This window comes from Trachypithecus francoisi, unplaced genomic scaffold (assembly GCF_009764315.1).
Source record: "Trachypithecus francoisi isolate TF-2019V2 unplaced genomic scaffold, Tfra_2.0 Lachesis_group15, whole genome shotgun sequence".
Classification (NCBI taxonomy): Eukaryota; Metazoa; Chordata; class Mammalia; order Primates; family Cercopithecidae; genus Trachypithecus; species Trachypithecus francoisi.
The window spans coordinates 103,834,773-103,849,635 of record NW_022681460.1 but is presented as its reverse complement, the minus strand read 5'-3'; the positions used below and the strand labels follow the sequence as shown (position 1 = coordinate 103,849,635).

Here is a 14,863-nt window from a genome sequence, read left to right as displayed (position 1 = left end):
TGGCCTGACCCTAGCCTCCTGCTCTGTGTTCTCATTTTTTATTCTTATTCCCTACCCTATCCTGTGTTGTCACTGATAAGGCTCAGAGGCCTGCCAGAAGGATCAGAACCCTATAACTATCAAGCCCATTGGAGGATAATTCTAGTCATTGACCTTAAATCTGCAAACCCAGAACCTCACCTTGAGAGTGCTTCCTAGCCCTGTCGCTAGGCGCTTTCTCAGAAAACTACTAGGCTGGTCATCTCCCGAGCTACCTCATCCACCTTAGAGTGAATACATCTCTGAAACTTGGTAGGGAACCGCACGCAAATGAGCAAATCGTGCTGTCCCAGGAGAGCGAGGAGCTGAGTGAATATCCATCCTCCTAGGGCTTCCCTGCAGCCTCCGGCAGGAGAGCGGCCTCAGTCTTCTGTTGCCACGGGTGACAAGGCCTGCTCAGCTCAGCATAGCCTTCGGGTCAGCTCCTCACTCCTCCAAGCAGGCAGCTGTGTTCATTCTCCATCCTGCACCTCCACAACTTCTGTGGGACAGCCAACTAGGCGATCAGGAAGCCACTCGACTGGAACCCCACAGCAGCAAAGAAAAACCACCCTCCCCTCAGCCGAGAGGGACCCACAGGCTGCACTAACAGTGCCCAGGTATCCAGAGGCATCATTCTTTTGGAAGTACGGAGTCCTGGTGCCCGTAGGATCCTTGCCAGCTTGAGGCCCAGGCCTGAGCCAGTCCAGCCCTGTGGTCCTCAGCCCTAGCTGTGCATTTTTAAAATCACCTTGAAAGCTTTTAGAAAAGCCCAATGTCCAGACCTAACCCAGTTAAGTCAGAGTGAAGAAAGGGCCGTTGGTGACGTTCTCTTCTGTAGGCGCAGTGGCTCTAGCGTGCCTGGGATAGGAGGGATTCTGGGTATAGGAGTGGGATGTTTCATGCCATGGGCCCAGTTTCAGGAGAGGCCAATTCCACAAAGCTTGTCATGCCTTCTGCAAACCCACTTTGGGGACGGCTGTGCTAAGAACTGGGAAATGGGTTCTGGATGATCCTGCCCTCCTGGAGTTCATGGTGTCCTGGGGCTAACACCTTTGTGCCAGACCTAGGGCTGGGAAGGCTCTGAAAGGAGGTCTTGAAGGATGAACTAGGTTTCACATGGTGCATCCTGGCAAGGGGAATGATTGGGCTGTGAAAACCAGCACGTGCATATGGGTTCTGCAGGCAGCCTGAGGATGGGGGTCAGCAGGAGATGAAGCCGTGTGGGAATGGCCCCTGCTCCCGAATACCTGTCCTGGACTTGGTCAGAAGGCCCAGGGAATAGCTGATGGGCTTCAGGCAGAGGGCTAAGTTCCCACTCTACCCGACGACACACAGCCCTTGGAACAGGAAAATAGTCCCTCATGGGGCCGTCCTTAGGGCAGGCTACCCATGGGGCCCAATGACCCACACTTAGCTGGAGAAAAGAGACAGCCAGCAGCACTTCCTTGAGTCACACAGCTGGAGCCCAAATCCACCCATTAGTCCAGTGTCATCTGCGGCCTCTCCCACTCCTGCATCCAGTCCCTCCCCAAGTCTTTTAGCTCTACGTGGGAGATACAGTCATGACAAGGACTTCTCACCACCACACCTGTCTCCTGGGTGAAGGGCTGGGTAATTTCTTGTTTAAGCAGCAGAGAGTTAAGCTTTTAGGGCCATATGGTCTCTGTCGCAACAAGCCTTTCCCATTTCAGCCAAAGCAGCCGTAGAGGATACATCACCGAGTGGGTGGGGCTGTGCCCCCATCAGTCTTCACTGGCAGGACAGCAGGTGGCTGGATTCGGCCTGCAGGGCATTGTTTGCTGACTCCTCATCTTGGCCAAGCCTGGGCCAGTGGCTTTAAAGTCAGCCCCACTCTTTCTCTGCTTGCCCTCTATGGTCTATTCTTAGCACCAAAGATCCTTTCAGGGTGTGAGTTGGGTCACGTGTCTCCTCTACTTAGATTCTTCACTGGCTCCCATCACTCAGATGAAAGCCAGAGTCCTCACAGTAGCCCCAGGTTTCACATGGTTTGGTCCCTCTGCACTTCCTGACACTAACCTCACTCCCCGCCACCATGGTCCCCTTGGCCCACTCCAAGGCAACTTAAGGGGCCTCCCCTGAGCCTTGACCTTGCTAGGTATGCTCCTATTTGGGGGGCCCTGACCTGGGTGGCCTCTGTTTGGAGAAGTCACCCTGAGTACCTCTGTGGCTCTGTCCTCACTTCCTTCAGGTCATTCTTCAGACCTCACCATCTCAGAAGGTCTTCCCAGACATCCTATGTAATGGCAACCCTGTCCCCACTCCCAAGAGTCTCTACCTGCTCATTCCTTCAGAGCACTGAGCCTCTCCTGACATTTTCTATTCCTTGACTGGCCCTGCCCTGTCCTCCCCCGTTATCAAACTGTAAGCTCCAGGAAAATAGGCACTGTGTTTTGTTTACAGCTGAATTTCCAAGTCCTGGGCTATACTAGACATATAGGTAGTGCTTGGTAAGTACTGGATAAATGGATGGATGGATGGATGGATGGATGGATATTTGGTATAGATGGATGAATGAATAAATAGATGAATATTGAGGATGGATAAATGGGTAAAGGGATAGATGGATGAATGGATGTAGAGGGAGGGAGGGATGGGTGTAGAAGGATGGATGTAGAGGGAGGGAGAGGGGACAGATAGATGTAGAGAGATTGATGGATGGGTAGAGAGGGATTAATGGGTAGGTGGATTGATTGGTGTAGAGGGGTAGATAGAAGCCTGGATAGGTAGATGGATTGGCAGATGGGTAAATGGGTAGGTGGCTGCTGGGTGGATAGATAGATAGATGTACAGGGATGGATGGATGATGGAGACTACAAATCTTTAGCCCCCTCTTCTGTGTGCTAAATGTTGTTCACTGGGGACTCAGAGGTCAGTCAAACAAAACAAATCAGGCCCTTTGGAGCTCATGAGCACTGTGGACACCTTAGATAGTCTAGAACTTCCCACCATGTTTGGCGCCCTCGGGGAACTGTCAGATGCTGGGTTAATGTCCAGTAAGGGGATCTGACCCGGACCAGGTGTCTGGGAAGGCTTCTCGGAGGAAGGCATGTTGACCTGGGAGGAGGAGGTAGAAGAGGAGTGCCGAGAACCTTGTGTCCCAGACAGGGGCTGCCATAGACAGGAGAGCATTGATGTCTCAGCCCACAGGCTGCCTAATCCCCAAGGAATGAATATGTTGCTGCCCGTGTGAACCTTGCACCAGTTTGGCCAGGCATGGAATTCCCCTTTGTCATCAATTTCCGCCCTGGCCAGATAAGGGGAGCCGAGACCCCAGTCCTGTATCCTAGGTAGATATTCAGCCCAGTACTCCCTGCAGTGGCCCTGACTACCCGCATCATTAGCACAAAAGGAGGAGTTTGGCCTGGGATATTTTCCTGTGATGAATTCTTTGGAAAGGGAAAGTTCTTGGACTTGGGCCTGATTTGAAAATTAAATGTTTTGAGCCATGTGCAAGAGAATGGCCGACAGAAGCTGGAGGGGGCTAGGTTCTCTGAGGGCGAGGTTCTGGGTTGTTCTGCAGGGTTAGGAGTAAAGTATTTTTATCCCCTGCTACAAGCTCCACTCAGAACTTCTTAGGTAGGGGATGAAAATGTTCTAAATTGACTGTGGAGATGGTTGCACAACTCTGTGAATACACTTAAAGTCCATGAATTGTACACTTTAAATGGGTCCATTGTACAGTATGTGAATTCTATCTCAATGAAACTGTTGTATTAAAAAATACAGCTCTCAACTTGTCAGACTGTCACAAAGCTGTCATCAGACAGCACATAAAGACCAGATTATCTCATTTGTGTCCCATTTTGATCATAAAATAGTTCAATTTATGTAACATTTTCCTTAAAGTAGTCCAAATGTAAAAAAAGAAATTGGAAACTGCAACACATTCCGGAATAATTTGGAAACCTTGATGCAATCCAGACTCACCTGGCACCCTTTCTCTTCCCTAAAACGTGCCTTTTTTCCATTTCTTTTTGACTTTGGAGAAAAAAACTCTGTTCTTACTGGTAAAATAGCCTCCTGTTCCCTTTTCTTTCCTGTAAATTATGAGATAAGTTTGCATTTCATACCTTTCCAGAAATCTCTGTGATTGTGGTCTGACCTCAGAATCATGATTTCTGGGAAAGAAAGAAAGTATTAGAATCACTGCTGTGAACATTAGAAGTGCGGTGAGCAGTTCGTGTTGTGGATTTGAGATGGAAAACAGGTGACCAGTACCTGCTTGTTGCTCCAGAACTTACTTCCTGGTGCTGCTAGATGGTATGCCAGCAACTACGTCCAGCTCATACCAATGACTTTTAAAAATGTCATCCCAAATGCCACATGCTATGTCTTGGACGTAATTAGGGTTCGTTGTGGCCTTTTTGTATGGTAGAAACCTCCACCTCCTGGTGGAAGAGGTCTGGAGGCACTAGAACTTGACAATCCAGGTACTATTTATTGAGCAATTACTGTGTATCAGACAATGGGCTAAGCAAGGTTGTGTGTACTCTTCTCACTTAATCCTCACAATGATGTATGACATAGGGATTATTCCCCCCATATTATGCCAGGGAAATCCAGGCTCAAGGCTACAATTTCTATTACACAGCCAGGGCTGTGGCTGGCCCTGATGGAGCAGGCCAAATCCAGCCCTGCAGGCCACATCCAGCCACCTGCTGTCCTGCCAGTGAAGACTGATGGGGGCACAACCCCACCCACTCGGTGGCGTATCCTCTATGGCTGCTTTGGCTGCAATGGGAGAGGCTTGTTGCGACAGAGACCATATGGCCCTAAAAGCCTGACTCTCTGTCCTCCTCTACCTCCTCCTCCCATGTCTGTCTGCCCCCAAAGCCCACCCTCTTAGCTTATATTATGCGCCTTTGTTTCCCTGTCCGTACCCCAGCCTTTAGACTCCCAGGCCAGTGCTCCATCCCCTGTATGGCCAGGAAAGCACAGCCATCTTGTAGGACCAGGAGCAGCTCAAATAATGAGCCAACAGCTGGCACCCTTCCTCCAAGCACAGCGATGTAGCAGAATGCTCTCCCTCCTGTGACAGGTGATATGCCCTTCAGTTTAGGCCCAGAAGAGCCACAAAAGAGAAGCTCCAGCAGTTCTGTGTAGGAGGCAGGATGTACTTCTGTCCAAAGAAGGGCTCTCATGATTATTTATTAACTGTGAAAGGGAAGAAAAAAATAATAGAGTTTCCTGGAAAGGGATAAAAGTTCAATATGATAAACTCCCAAAAAGCAATCAAAGGCCAAAGAGGGCAGAAAAATAAAGGACAGGGAGAAAGAGATGGTGAATCAAAGCAGCCAGTATGTTAGCAGAGTCCAGGGGAGGGACCGGGCTTCACAGGCAGGGAGGTATGGGGCCATCAGAGCACAAGTCACCAGTGGCAGTGAGTCAGGCAGGCAGCAGGACTTGACCCCACGGAGTCACTGAGGCCCTGGGGATGAGCTGATGATGACAGGAATGGATAGAACCAGTCAGCTGTTTTGCTATTACTGCAGACCCATTGTGTTAATTTTTGTGCATTAATACATGAACGTAGAATATTATAAATGAAAACTGAGAAGCTACAGGAAGAAATCACAATCCTATCAACCCAGAAGAAAATATTGTTAATATTTCTGTTTACTTTCCACTTCTATCTTCCCTGTTTTGTCTCTTTCTCTCATTAAAAAAAAAAAAAATATATATATATATATATACACATATACATACATGAGTTAATTGTTGATTTTTGAAAAAATCAGGCCAGGCACAGTGGCTCACACCTGTAATCCCAACACTTTGGGAGGCTGAGGCGGGCAGATTGCCTGAGCTCAAGAGTTCAAGACCAGGCTGGGCAACATGGCAAAACCCCATCTCTACTAAAAATGTAAATAGCCGGGCGTGATGGTGCCCACCTGTAATCCCAGCTACTTGAGAGACTGAGGCATGAGAATGGCTTGAACCTGGGAGGCAGAGGTTGCAGTGGGCCAAGGTCGTACCAGTTCACTCTAGCCTGGGCAACAAAGTGAGACTATGTCTCAAAAACAAAACAAGACAAAACATTGCAGGTGAGACTTAAGACCCCATCAGTTACCACCCTTCCTCACATATCCCTCAGTCATCATTTGCCTTATTTTTATTTTTCTAGACCCTTCTCTGTGCAGTTGCATTTTGTACATGCGCCCAGAGCTGATGGACAGGACAGAGCCACAACCCCTTCTCTGCAATTCTGAAACCCAAACAGCTCTGAAAATCAAAAGATCTCTCTTAACTCGTATGATGGCAAAACCGAAACCTGCCTTCACCTATTTATGGGCGGGTTTATAAGAGTCATTGATGCCAGTTATTGTGAGTTTATGTTTTCGTTTCTGCAAAAATTCAGTGTTTGGTTTTAGCTGCTCAAGACCCAGCTAACAGTGTAACATAATACCTATATGTGCCCTACATGGCCTTTTACCTCCTAAAGATTCTAAATTCCAAGACATATCTGGCCACGGAGGTTTAGGTTAAGGAGTTATGTATGGATCTGTAATCGTCTTAAGGTTTGGGCTTCCCTTAAATAAAATCATAATTCTGTATAGCTTGCTGCACCTTGCTCTTTTCAGACACCACTGTAAATCAGGAATCTGTGTTAGCACTTACAGATTTCACACATTCCTTTTCATGGCTGCATAGTATTCCAAAGCTTGGCTACTTGCGTTTCTTTGGCTGAGTGATTCAGTCATCTTAGTCTTTTTCTATCCCAGGCAGTGTTGCAGTGGGCATCTTTGGCCACACCTCTCTCTGTGTGCACGAGCAGTACAAGAAGCAGAACTGCTGAGTTGCAAGGTTTTGTTTTAACAACATTGCCCAAATGTCAGAAGCACTTCCCTGTACTGTAAAATGCCTCTTCTAAACTTCATTCTTGATGGCTGCATAATAGTACATTGTCTGAGTGTTAGTTTCCTGAGGTGGCCCTAAGAAAGTGCCACAAACTGGGTGGTATAAACAGCAGAAATTGATCGTCTCAGTTCTGGAGGGTAGAAGTGCAAAATCAAGGTAGTGGCAGGGCTGGTTTCCTCTGAGGGGTGTGAGGAAGACTCTGGTCCAGGCCTCCCTCCTCGGTTTCTGGTGTTTTGCTGGCAATCTTTACTACTTTTTGGCTTGTAGAGGCATCATTCCAGTCTTCCCTTCATCTTCACATGATGTTCTACCTGTGTGAAAAATCTGCATCCAAATTTTCACTTTTTAGGAGACAGTCATACTGGATTTGGACCAAACCTAATGACCTCATCTTAACTAACTGCATCTGGAAAATGACCCCATTTCCAAACCAGATCACATTCTGAGTCTGAGGTACTAGAGGTTAGGACTTCAACCTAAGAATTTGAAGGGGACCCAATGAAACCGAAACAGTTTGAATTTGCCAGATTTTACTTAATCCGCTTATACTGGCCACTTACGTTGTTTCTACTACATTATGAATCACCCTATGACGAACATCCTTATTAAGAAATCTTGGTCTGCATTTTCAATTGTTCCTCCAGAAACCATTCCTTAGAGTCAAAGGGACTGTCCATTTGTCAGGCTCTGGGTGGCACCTTGCCAAGTTGCCTTCCAGAAAGCAGAGTAGAGGGATGCCCACCTGGCCACACCTGGGCCCCTTGTCTTCATTCACTGGGGCTGTCAAATGACTCCTGCCCCGTGCTCCAAGCTGAAGTCTTCTGCACACGTGTGTGCGCCTCTTCCTGCATGTGCCCGGGCGTTATTTCTATCAAGCCACTTTTTTATTTCTCATTCCTGCCAAAAGGAGAGCAAGTCTGCGGGTTAATAGCAAAGTAGAAACCATAGCTCAAAATGTCTGTTTAGGGCATGTTCTCTTGCATCTGTATAGATGAATAGAGATTTCAGAAATACTGGGCCCTCTGGGCCTCAGGCATTAAATCAATCAGTGCAATTTCACTCACAGGGCAGCTTGCCAAGCAAGCCCAAGAGAAAGTAGTGAGTTCTCTGATTTAGTTCAGTCCGTTAAGCCCATGGCAGCCTGCACAAGCCCACTAGTGCGAAAGGCAGTTAAATAATGAGTACCCAGCCACTTTCGGGGGTCGGGGGCTGACTGGGGAAGGGGCTCTCTGGAACCGTTCAAATGGAGCCAACTTGATAGCTTTTTAGGGTAGTTCTGAGAGCTGGAGACAGGTAAGGAACCTGAGAAGCAACAGCTTAATTAACGGAACTACAGAGAAAGAGGCAGCAGAGGAATCTCTCAGAGAACCAGAGGGTTTTGTGTGTGTGACGAGCAAAAGGAGACAACTCGGTGCTTGAGTACTGCCGGCTAGGAACCAGCATTGAACAGCAGATGCCTAACTCAGCATGGCAAGGACCGGCTTAGCACAGAGAGTAGAGAGCAGGATGCACGGAAGGATAAATTTAGCCTACGTTTCAGGGGAAAACATCGATCTCAAATGTAGTGCTGTCTTTTAAAAGAAAGTGGAAGCCTTAGGCCAGTCATTTGGGACAATTTTACGTGAACAGCTAAAAGCCCAGGAAAAACGAATGCTCGTAACCAGCTCATCCTGCTAGCCTACCCGCAGGATCTTCCCTCTGCAGGAGGGCAGCTGGTGTCTGCATGGGCCTGACGGATGGTCCACCCTGCCACCCTTACCTGTTCCCAAGAAAAGGTGCTGCCTTATTTTCTGGAGAGATTTGAGGTTTCTATTTCTGATCCCAAATGTTCATCTTCATGAGGAATGACGGGGGGGCCCAAACTCTGCATTTGCTTGGCTGCTGATCCAGGACACTGACATCTGATGGGTTGTATCTGTCAGAGCAAGGCCAGTGCCAGCCCCTTCTCTGTTGTCTAGAAACTGAGGAAAAGACATCAATTACTGGTGTCTGTAGATAGGGTTGTTTGTTTGTTTTTAACCAGGTCCCCTGTAGCATTCACACAGCATCCTGAGCATTGTTTCTACCTGGTCAAAGCTAAGGGCACCACTGTGGTCCCAAACAATAGAACACCTGTCGTGACGTTCCCACAATCTTGCCCATCAGGTGGTGACAGCATCTTTCCTGCAGCCTCCCTCTGACGCTGCTCCCCTGTGTGAAAGGGGAAGAAAGTCCAGCCTGTCAATATTTGGGGCACTAATCATCTGCATTCGGGCGCCAGGGGTCATTGAAAGGCTGAGACGCTTCCAGGAATTCATGGCTCTAAAACTGTGAGGCTGACCGGAAAGGATCTCCAGCGAGGGTATGAAGCAAGAAACCCAAATCTCCACTCCACCCCCACCCCGCAGCCTCTGAGCGTTGTCCACTGTGTCTTGGATTCTTGGGAAGAAATGAAGTCAATGCACATAGTAATGTGGGTCCAAGTTAATAATAAATGTAGAGGAAGGAGAAAGGATGTTCAATATTTAAACATTGCAGAGCGCTGTGTTGGTTTGCCAGTTACTGCCCCCCGCCTGCTTCCTGGATGGGTTCTGTAAAATGGAGCCTTCCTTCCCCAACTCTGCAATTGGCATCTGACACCGGCGATTTACATAGAAAGGGAAATGATGCCTTTTCTAGGTAGCCCCCACCTCGCCAGCAGGACTCCTTCTCGTTTTCTGTTGCCTTTCTTGAAGGAAGAGGATGACAATGTAGAAACTAAGGTTTTTATGACCCCTGGAGCACTTGTGAGGAGTTGACAGCTTTAGGGTCATGTCCAGAGTTGCCTTCATTTTCCCAGGTTTGCTTCTTTGAAACTGTCTTGTGTTTTAACATAAACGTTGTGCTTTGGTTCTTACCTCTAACAGATTAAAAAGGCTTAACAATGAAACATACAGTTGTGTTTAAGAAACATCGCTCTAAGTATACATACTAGATACGTTCCTTAAAAGTTGCCTATAATGCAGAATTCTGTGAATCAATTCCTCTTTTCTTCTTGACACACATTATAGAAAAGGAAAAGCATTCCTTTGGGGGGGGAGGGAAAAACATTTGGCCCCGAGACATAATAAAATCATGCTTAAGAATGCAGCAAACTTTAAAGTCTCTTAGTTAAAGGAAATCAATACTTTTATGATAAAATATTAATAATACTAAAAAAATAAGGCAAAACTACAAATGCAGAATAGCCAGGGTGATTTTTAATGTTGGACACATTAGCTTAGCATCTGTAAGGAGGAACAAAGGGAAAAGAAAGCAAACCTAACCCATTTGAGAAGTGCTTTCAGTTCCTAGTAAGTCCCTTTTTGTGGGTTTTCTGTCAAGAAGACACACACCTCCCCATAAGTGCCAACCTTATTTCCAAGCATTTTGTTGAAACTACTGATTTTGGAAATGAAAGGATGAATGTAGCTGGAGGAAGGAACACACACAGGTGTGTACACACGCACACTGCCGCACACACAAGCGCAGACAGGGCAAAGAGAAATGGAGAATTGGGGAAAGCCATTTATTTGTTTGAATACACTGCTGACTGTTCCCTCCGTCCCCATCCTCCATGAATTATTCTAGTAGAGGTCTTTGAGAGGGTTGGACTTAGAGTGGGTTTAACCGTATGAAATGGCTGTTTCTGTCGCTCAGGTTAGTTGCATATTGGCAGTTGCATATGGTTCAAGCTCATCCATTCAACTCTCTATCAAAGAAATGCAAACAGAACAGTCATGTGCCTTGAATGCAATGTAACATGAGGTGTTTTAAGAATCTAGATGAAAATAACTTTATTTTTCTCATAAACAATTTTCATATAAATCCCTTAAACCTAGATATTTAAAGTTCCTTTAGAAACGCTCTCTCGTGTCTCACTTTGTTAACTCCTGAAACCTTCAGTCATAACAGCTAATGTGAGAAGACTTTTGTTTTGTGTCTCATTCTTTTCTCCAAAGAACCGGGCCGTTTCTTTTGCTACATACCCTTTTGTCTAAAGACGCTTATAAAAATGAAAATCCCAGGACAGGCTTGGGGGCTCACACCTGTAATCCCAGCACTTTGGGAGGCCGAGGCGGGTGGATCACCTGAGGTCAGGAGTTCAAGACCAGCCTGGCCAACATGGTGAAATCCAGTTTCTACTAAAAATACAAACAAAATTAGCCAGGTGTGGTGACAGTTGCCTATAATCCCAGCTGCTTGGGAGGCTGAGGTAAGAGAATCGCTTGAACCCGGGAGTTGGAGGTTATAGTGAGCTGAGCTCGTGCCATTGCACTCTAGTCAGGGTGACAGAGCGGGACCCCATCTCAAAAAAAAAAAAAAAAACCCACTGCTACAAATAATAGAAAAATTAGCCAGGCGTGGTGGTGTGTACCTGTAGTCTCAGCTACTCGGGAGGCTGAGGTGGGAGGATCACCGGAGCCTGGAGAGGTCAAGAGGCTGCAGTGAGCCAGGATCATGCCACCGCACTCCAGCCTTGGCGACAGAGTAAAACCCTGTCTCCAAAAAAAAAAAAGAAGAAAATCCCAGTTATTGCCTCACTGGGCCCAAGTTATAGGCACCATAAATTCCAGCCAAGGAATCAAAACAGCAAGTGCTGCCTGAACATTGAGATTGCATTAATGCTTTCATCCTCACAAACCCTGTGAAGCGTGGTGTTGCCTCTCTGCTTTAGAGTGACAACAGTGCTTTAGAGGACACAGGCTCATGGGGTCAACAGGTCCCCTGCTGTCACATGCCCAGACCCATGGTACTCTCCTCACCACTGTGTCTTGTAGCCAGAGTAAAAGTGACAGGCCTAAAGCCAAGGAGCTGTTCTTAAGGTTTCTCCCCTGCAAATAGCAGAAGGATCGTGTCCAGCCATCTGGTTGGCCATGTCCCACAGCTCTGCCAGGGCAGACGTCGACAGAGCCCTGTCCACTTAACAACCGCAGCTGTGGGCTTTTGAAGCTTGTTCTGTGCTGATATCCATCGCGGCCTTTCTGTGGCTCTGCACATACTCCCTGATTCTATCTGACTCACATAGTTCCAGATAGTATCTTCAGTTCTCGTTGTAGATAATGTGTCATAGAACGTCATCAGCTGTGGGTCTGGCCTAGCCCCAATCTGTTAAAACACATGGTAGGAGAGACTTTGGTGAGGTGGCCCAGCTGCAGAAGTTAACCACCCCACCCTACAAAATCCGAGTCCTGGCGAACACAAGCAAATGGAATAGGACCTCAGGAATGCTGCTGTCTGCCTTGGGCGCATACTAAGTATGTGTCAACTACACGTGCCTTTTGCAGAGAATCAAGTGTAATTCCCTGGCCTCTTTGTACAGAGCCACCTCCTAGAACACGTGGAGCAGGCCGAACATGTCAGTGTAGGATACACACCACACGGCCTCCCTGCTTCTGGCCGAAAAGGTCAAAACGCTAATGGGATAAGAGACTTGCTAGGGAAGAATCTGGCACTCCTGGCCGGGCATGATGGCTCACGCCTGTAATCCCAGCACTTTGGGAGGCCAAGGCGGGTGGATCACCTGAGGTCAGGAGTTCAAGAGCAACCTAGCCAACATGGTGAAACCCCATCTCTACTAAAAATACAAAAAAATTAGTCTAGCATGGTGACACATGCCTGCAGTCCCAGCTACTTGGGAGGCTGAGGCAGGAGAATCACTTGAACCCGGGAGGCAGAGGTTGCAGTGAGCCGGATTGTGCCACTGCACTCCAGCCTGGGTGACAGAGCGAGACTCTATCTCAAAAAACAATAAATATAAAAAAAAAACCTAATCTGGCGCTCCTTGGCCAGCCAGAACCTTGGGGGGTTTCCTTTGCAAGCAGGGCCATAGTGACCCACACCGCTCCTGGTGCATTCCTGATTCCACTCCAGTGAGCGTCTGTGCCTGGGAGTCTCCTGTGCGTTGTCTAACCCACCTTCCTCCTGCTGCCGTTTCAGCCCTGCTGACTGCCTCTGTAGAGAGGCAGCCCAGATGGCCGCTCCCAAGCTTGCTAGTGCCTTGGCTGAGAGACTGTTGTGGAGCTCTTTGCTTGCTAATTTACAGACGGTAATACCAGTGGAAGAGGGCAGGGGCTGGGCGAGGCAGGGACCGGGTCCTTGGGAATCAAGCCCAGCCCTGGCGACCTTCAGTTCTAGAAATCCAAACCAAAGTTGCACCACTGCGAGAGATTCCAAGATCTGGTCCACCTGTGTCCCTCATGTGCCAGCCGACCCTCTGTGGCCTGGATAGGTGCTCATGTAAGATGCACGCATTCCTCTCATTCACACAGCTCAGATGCCCCCCTCCTGGGTAGCAGAAGAGGCATTAAGACTTGGCGCTCTCCGTGGGTGGCAGCCTGCACAGACAGACCTTCACCCACAGCTAAAACATTTCTAAGGGCACAATTAGGACACAGATGACACAGAGAGAAAGCAAGATACTGAAAGACCATTTTTTCTTTTCTGCAGGTTTTCAAGGATAGTGCTTAAAATCTGAGAGGATTTATCCATGGATAAAGAGCTATAGGCTAAAAGATTCTGCAATTTCCCAGCTATTTTTGTATGTTGGACATGTTATCCCTTGAAAAGCAGCCAGAAATAAAAAGTCTTTAAGCATTGTGAGGTGCAGCCCAGTCAGTGATGTGGGGGTCGCCCGTGGTGGCGGCTCGGGCTTGGTCCAGAGAGGCTGTAGGAATGTCCCTTCCCCAGGTGCCTGATGTGTAGACGTGCCCCCTGGGCTGGACAGGAAGTGGCTTCTTCAGCACCAGTGCACAGGAAGAAAATCAGATATCACCATTTGGGGGCAAGTCCTTCATTGCCCCGAAAGCACAGAGTTTTGTGCACTGAAACAGTAAATCATTTGAGACTTATTAAAGGGATACTGAAAAGGGGGTCTCTATGAAATACCTGAAGCTTTCCCAAACTTCAGGGTCCTAGCAGTGAGGGAGGAAACTTCTGGGAGCCTCCAGGGCTCCTGCAGGCCCTTGGTGTCACCGCCATCTGAACCCTGCCCACATGTCAGTAGATGCTTTTGTTTTTGTGTAGATTCCTAAGAGGAATCCCGGGCAAGGACCCAGGCCTCACCTGGCCCATGTGGGTGTGCTGTTGCTAGACCTGAATCTGAACCCTGCTTCCTCAGCCCCCAACACGTGCTCTTTGAGCAGCCGTGGGTAGTTTGGGCCCTGTGCCCTGTCTTCCTAAGGTGGCCTTCCTAGGGTAGCCCTCTAGTGAGTAGCTCCTAGCCCCCGCCTGCCCTCGGGCATTGCTGTCATCTTGCCAGGGGTAGGATCCAGAGCCACTTCTTCAGTCAGAAGCATGAACAAGAAGGTTCTGTGTCACCTGCAGATCTTTCTAGTAAGCCGCAGTCTGTCCAGAGCCACCAGCAGCTGAAGTCCCAGACTTAGTCACCTCCCAGCCCCCCATCTCTCGCCCCAGGGACCTGGCAGGCTGCACTGAGAGGTGAAAGGGCAGATCCAAGGAAGGAGCTGGCGAGGGGAGAAATAAGGCCATGCACACTTTTGCTGTCTTCAGTTTGTGTGCGAGGTCACAGGGCCGATTGATTTTTTTTACTGTTTCCCAGCATCGTGATGGGTGGTGAGAAAATATGAACACTGCATCGTCAGAAACCTGAGCCACAGCCTCGGAATGAATTTGCTAATGAAAGACGAGCTCAGGGCACCCATGCCTCACGGTCCTCATTCACGGCAGAGACTGTGGAAAATGCATGGGTTACTTCTCCTGAATCAGCCCTCAGCAAGTTTTATGTTATGCTTTGCAATCTGCAACAACCATAAATAAGTGTAGGTTTTCCTTAGAGCAGGCAGCTCTCCTGTCCAAATCTTAGAGCTTTTTCCTAAAAGAGGTCTATTGAAAACTGGACTTCTTTGACACACCTCTAACTGAGACTTAAATGTCTTAGTCTCACACCTCAGACTCAAAAGCCACCCATCTCCAGAGTTTGGTCAAGGAGGCCCCAAGGTATGAC

At 48.1% G+C, this 14,863-nt stretch overlaps 1 protein-coding gene across 7 annotated transcripts in view; it reads left to right on the top strand.

Moving 5' to 3' along the window:
* The window catches only part of CLEC16A (C-type lectin domain containing 16A), a 237,525-nt gene that overhangs the window by 197,775 nt on the left and 24,887 nt on the right, over window positions 1-14,863 (top strand). The window contains exons 22-23 of one of the 7 annotated variants that reach the window (XM_033235756.1): window positions 12,838-12,946; window positions 13,348-13,499. The exons of 5 other annotated variants lie outside the window; for them this stretch is intronic. In XM_033235756.1, coding sequence (XP_033091647.1) covers window positions 12,838-12,946; window positions 13,348-13,375 — 137 coding nt within the window. In that variant the 3' untranslated portion in view covers window positions 13,376-13,499. Of the gene's footprint in view, window positions 1-12,837; window positions 12,947-13,347; window positions 13,500-14,863 lie in introns of those variants that run through there. One more of the 7 variants, XM_033235757.1, reaches the window with a different exon arrangement.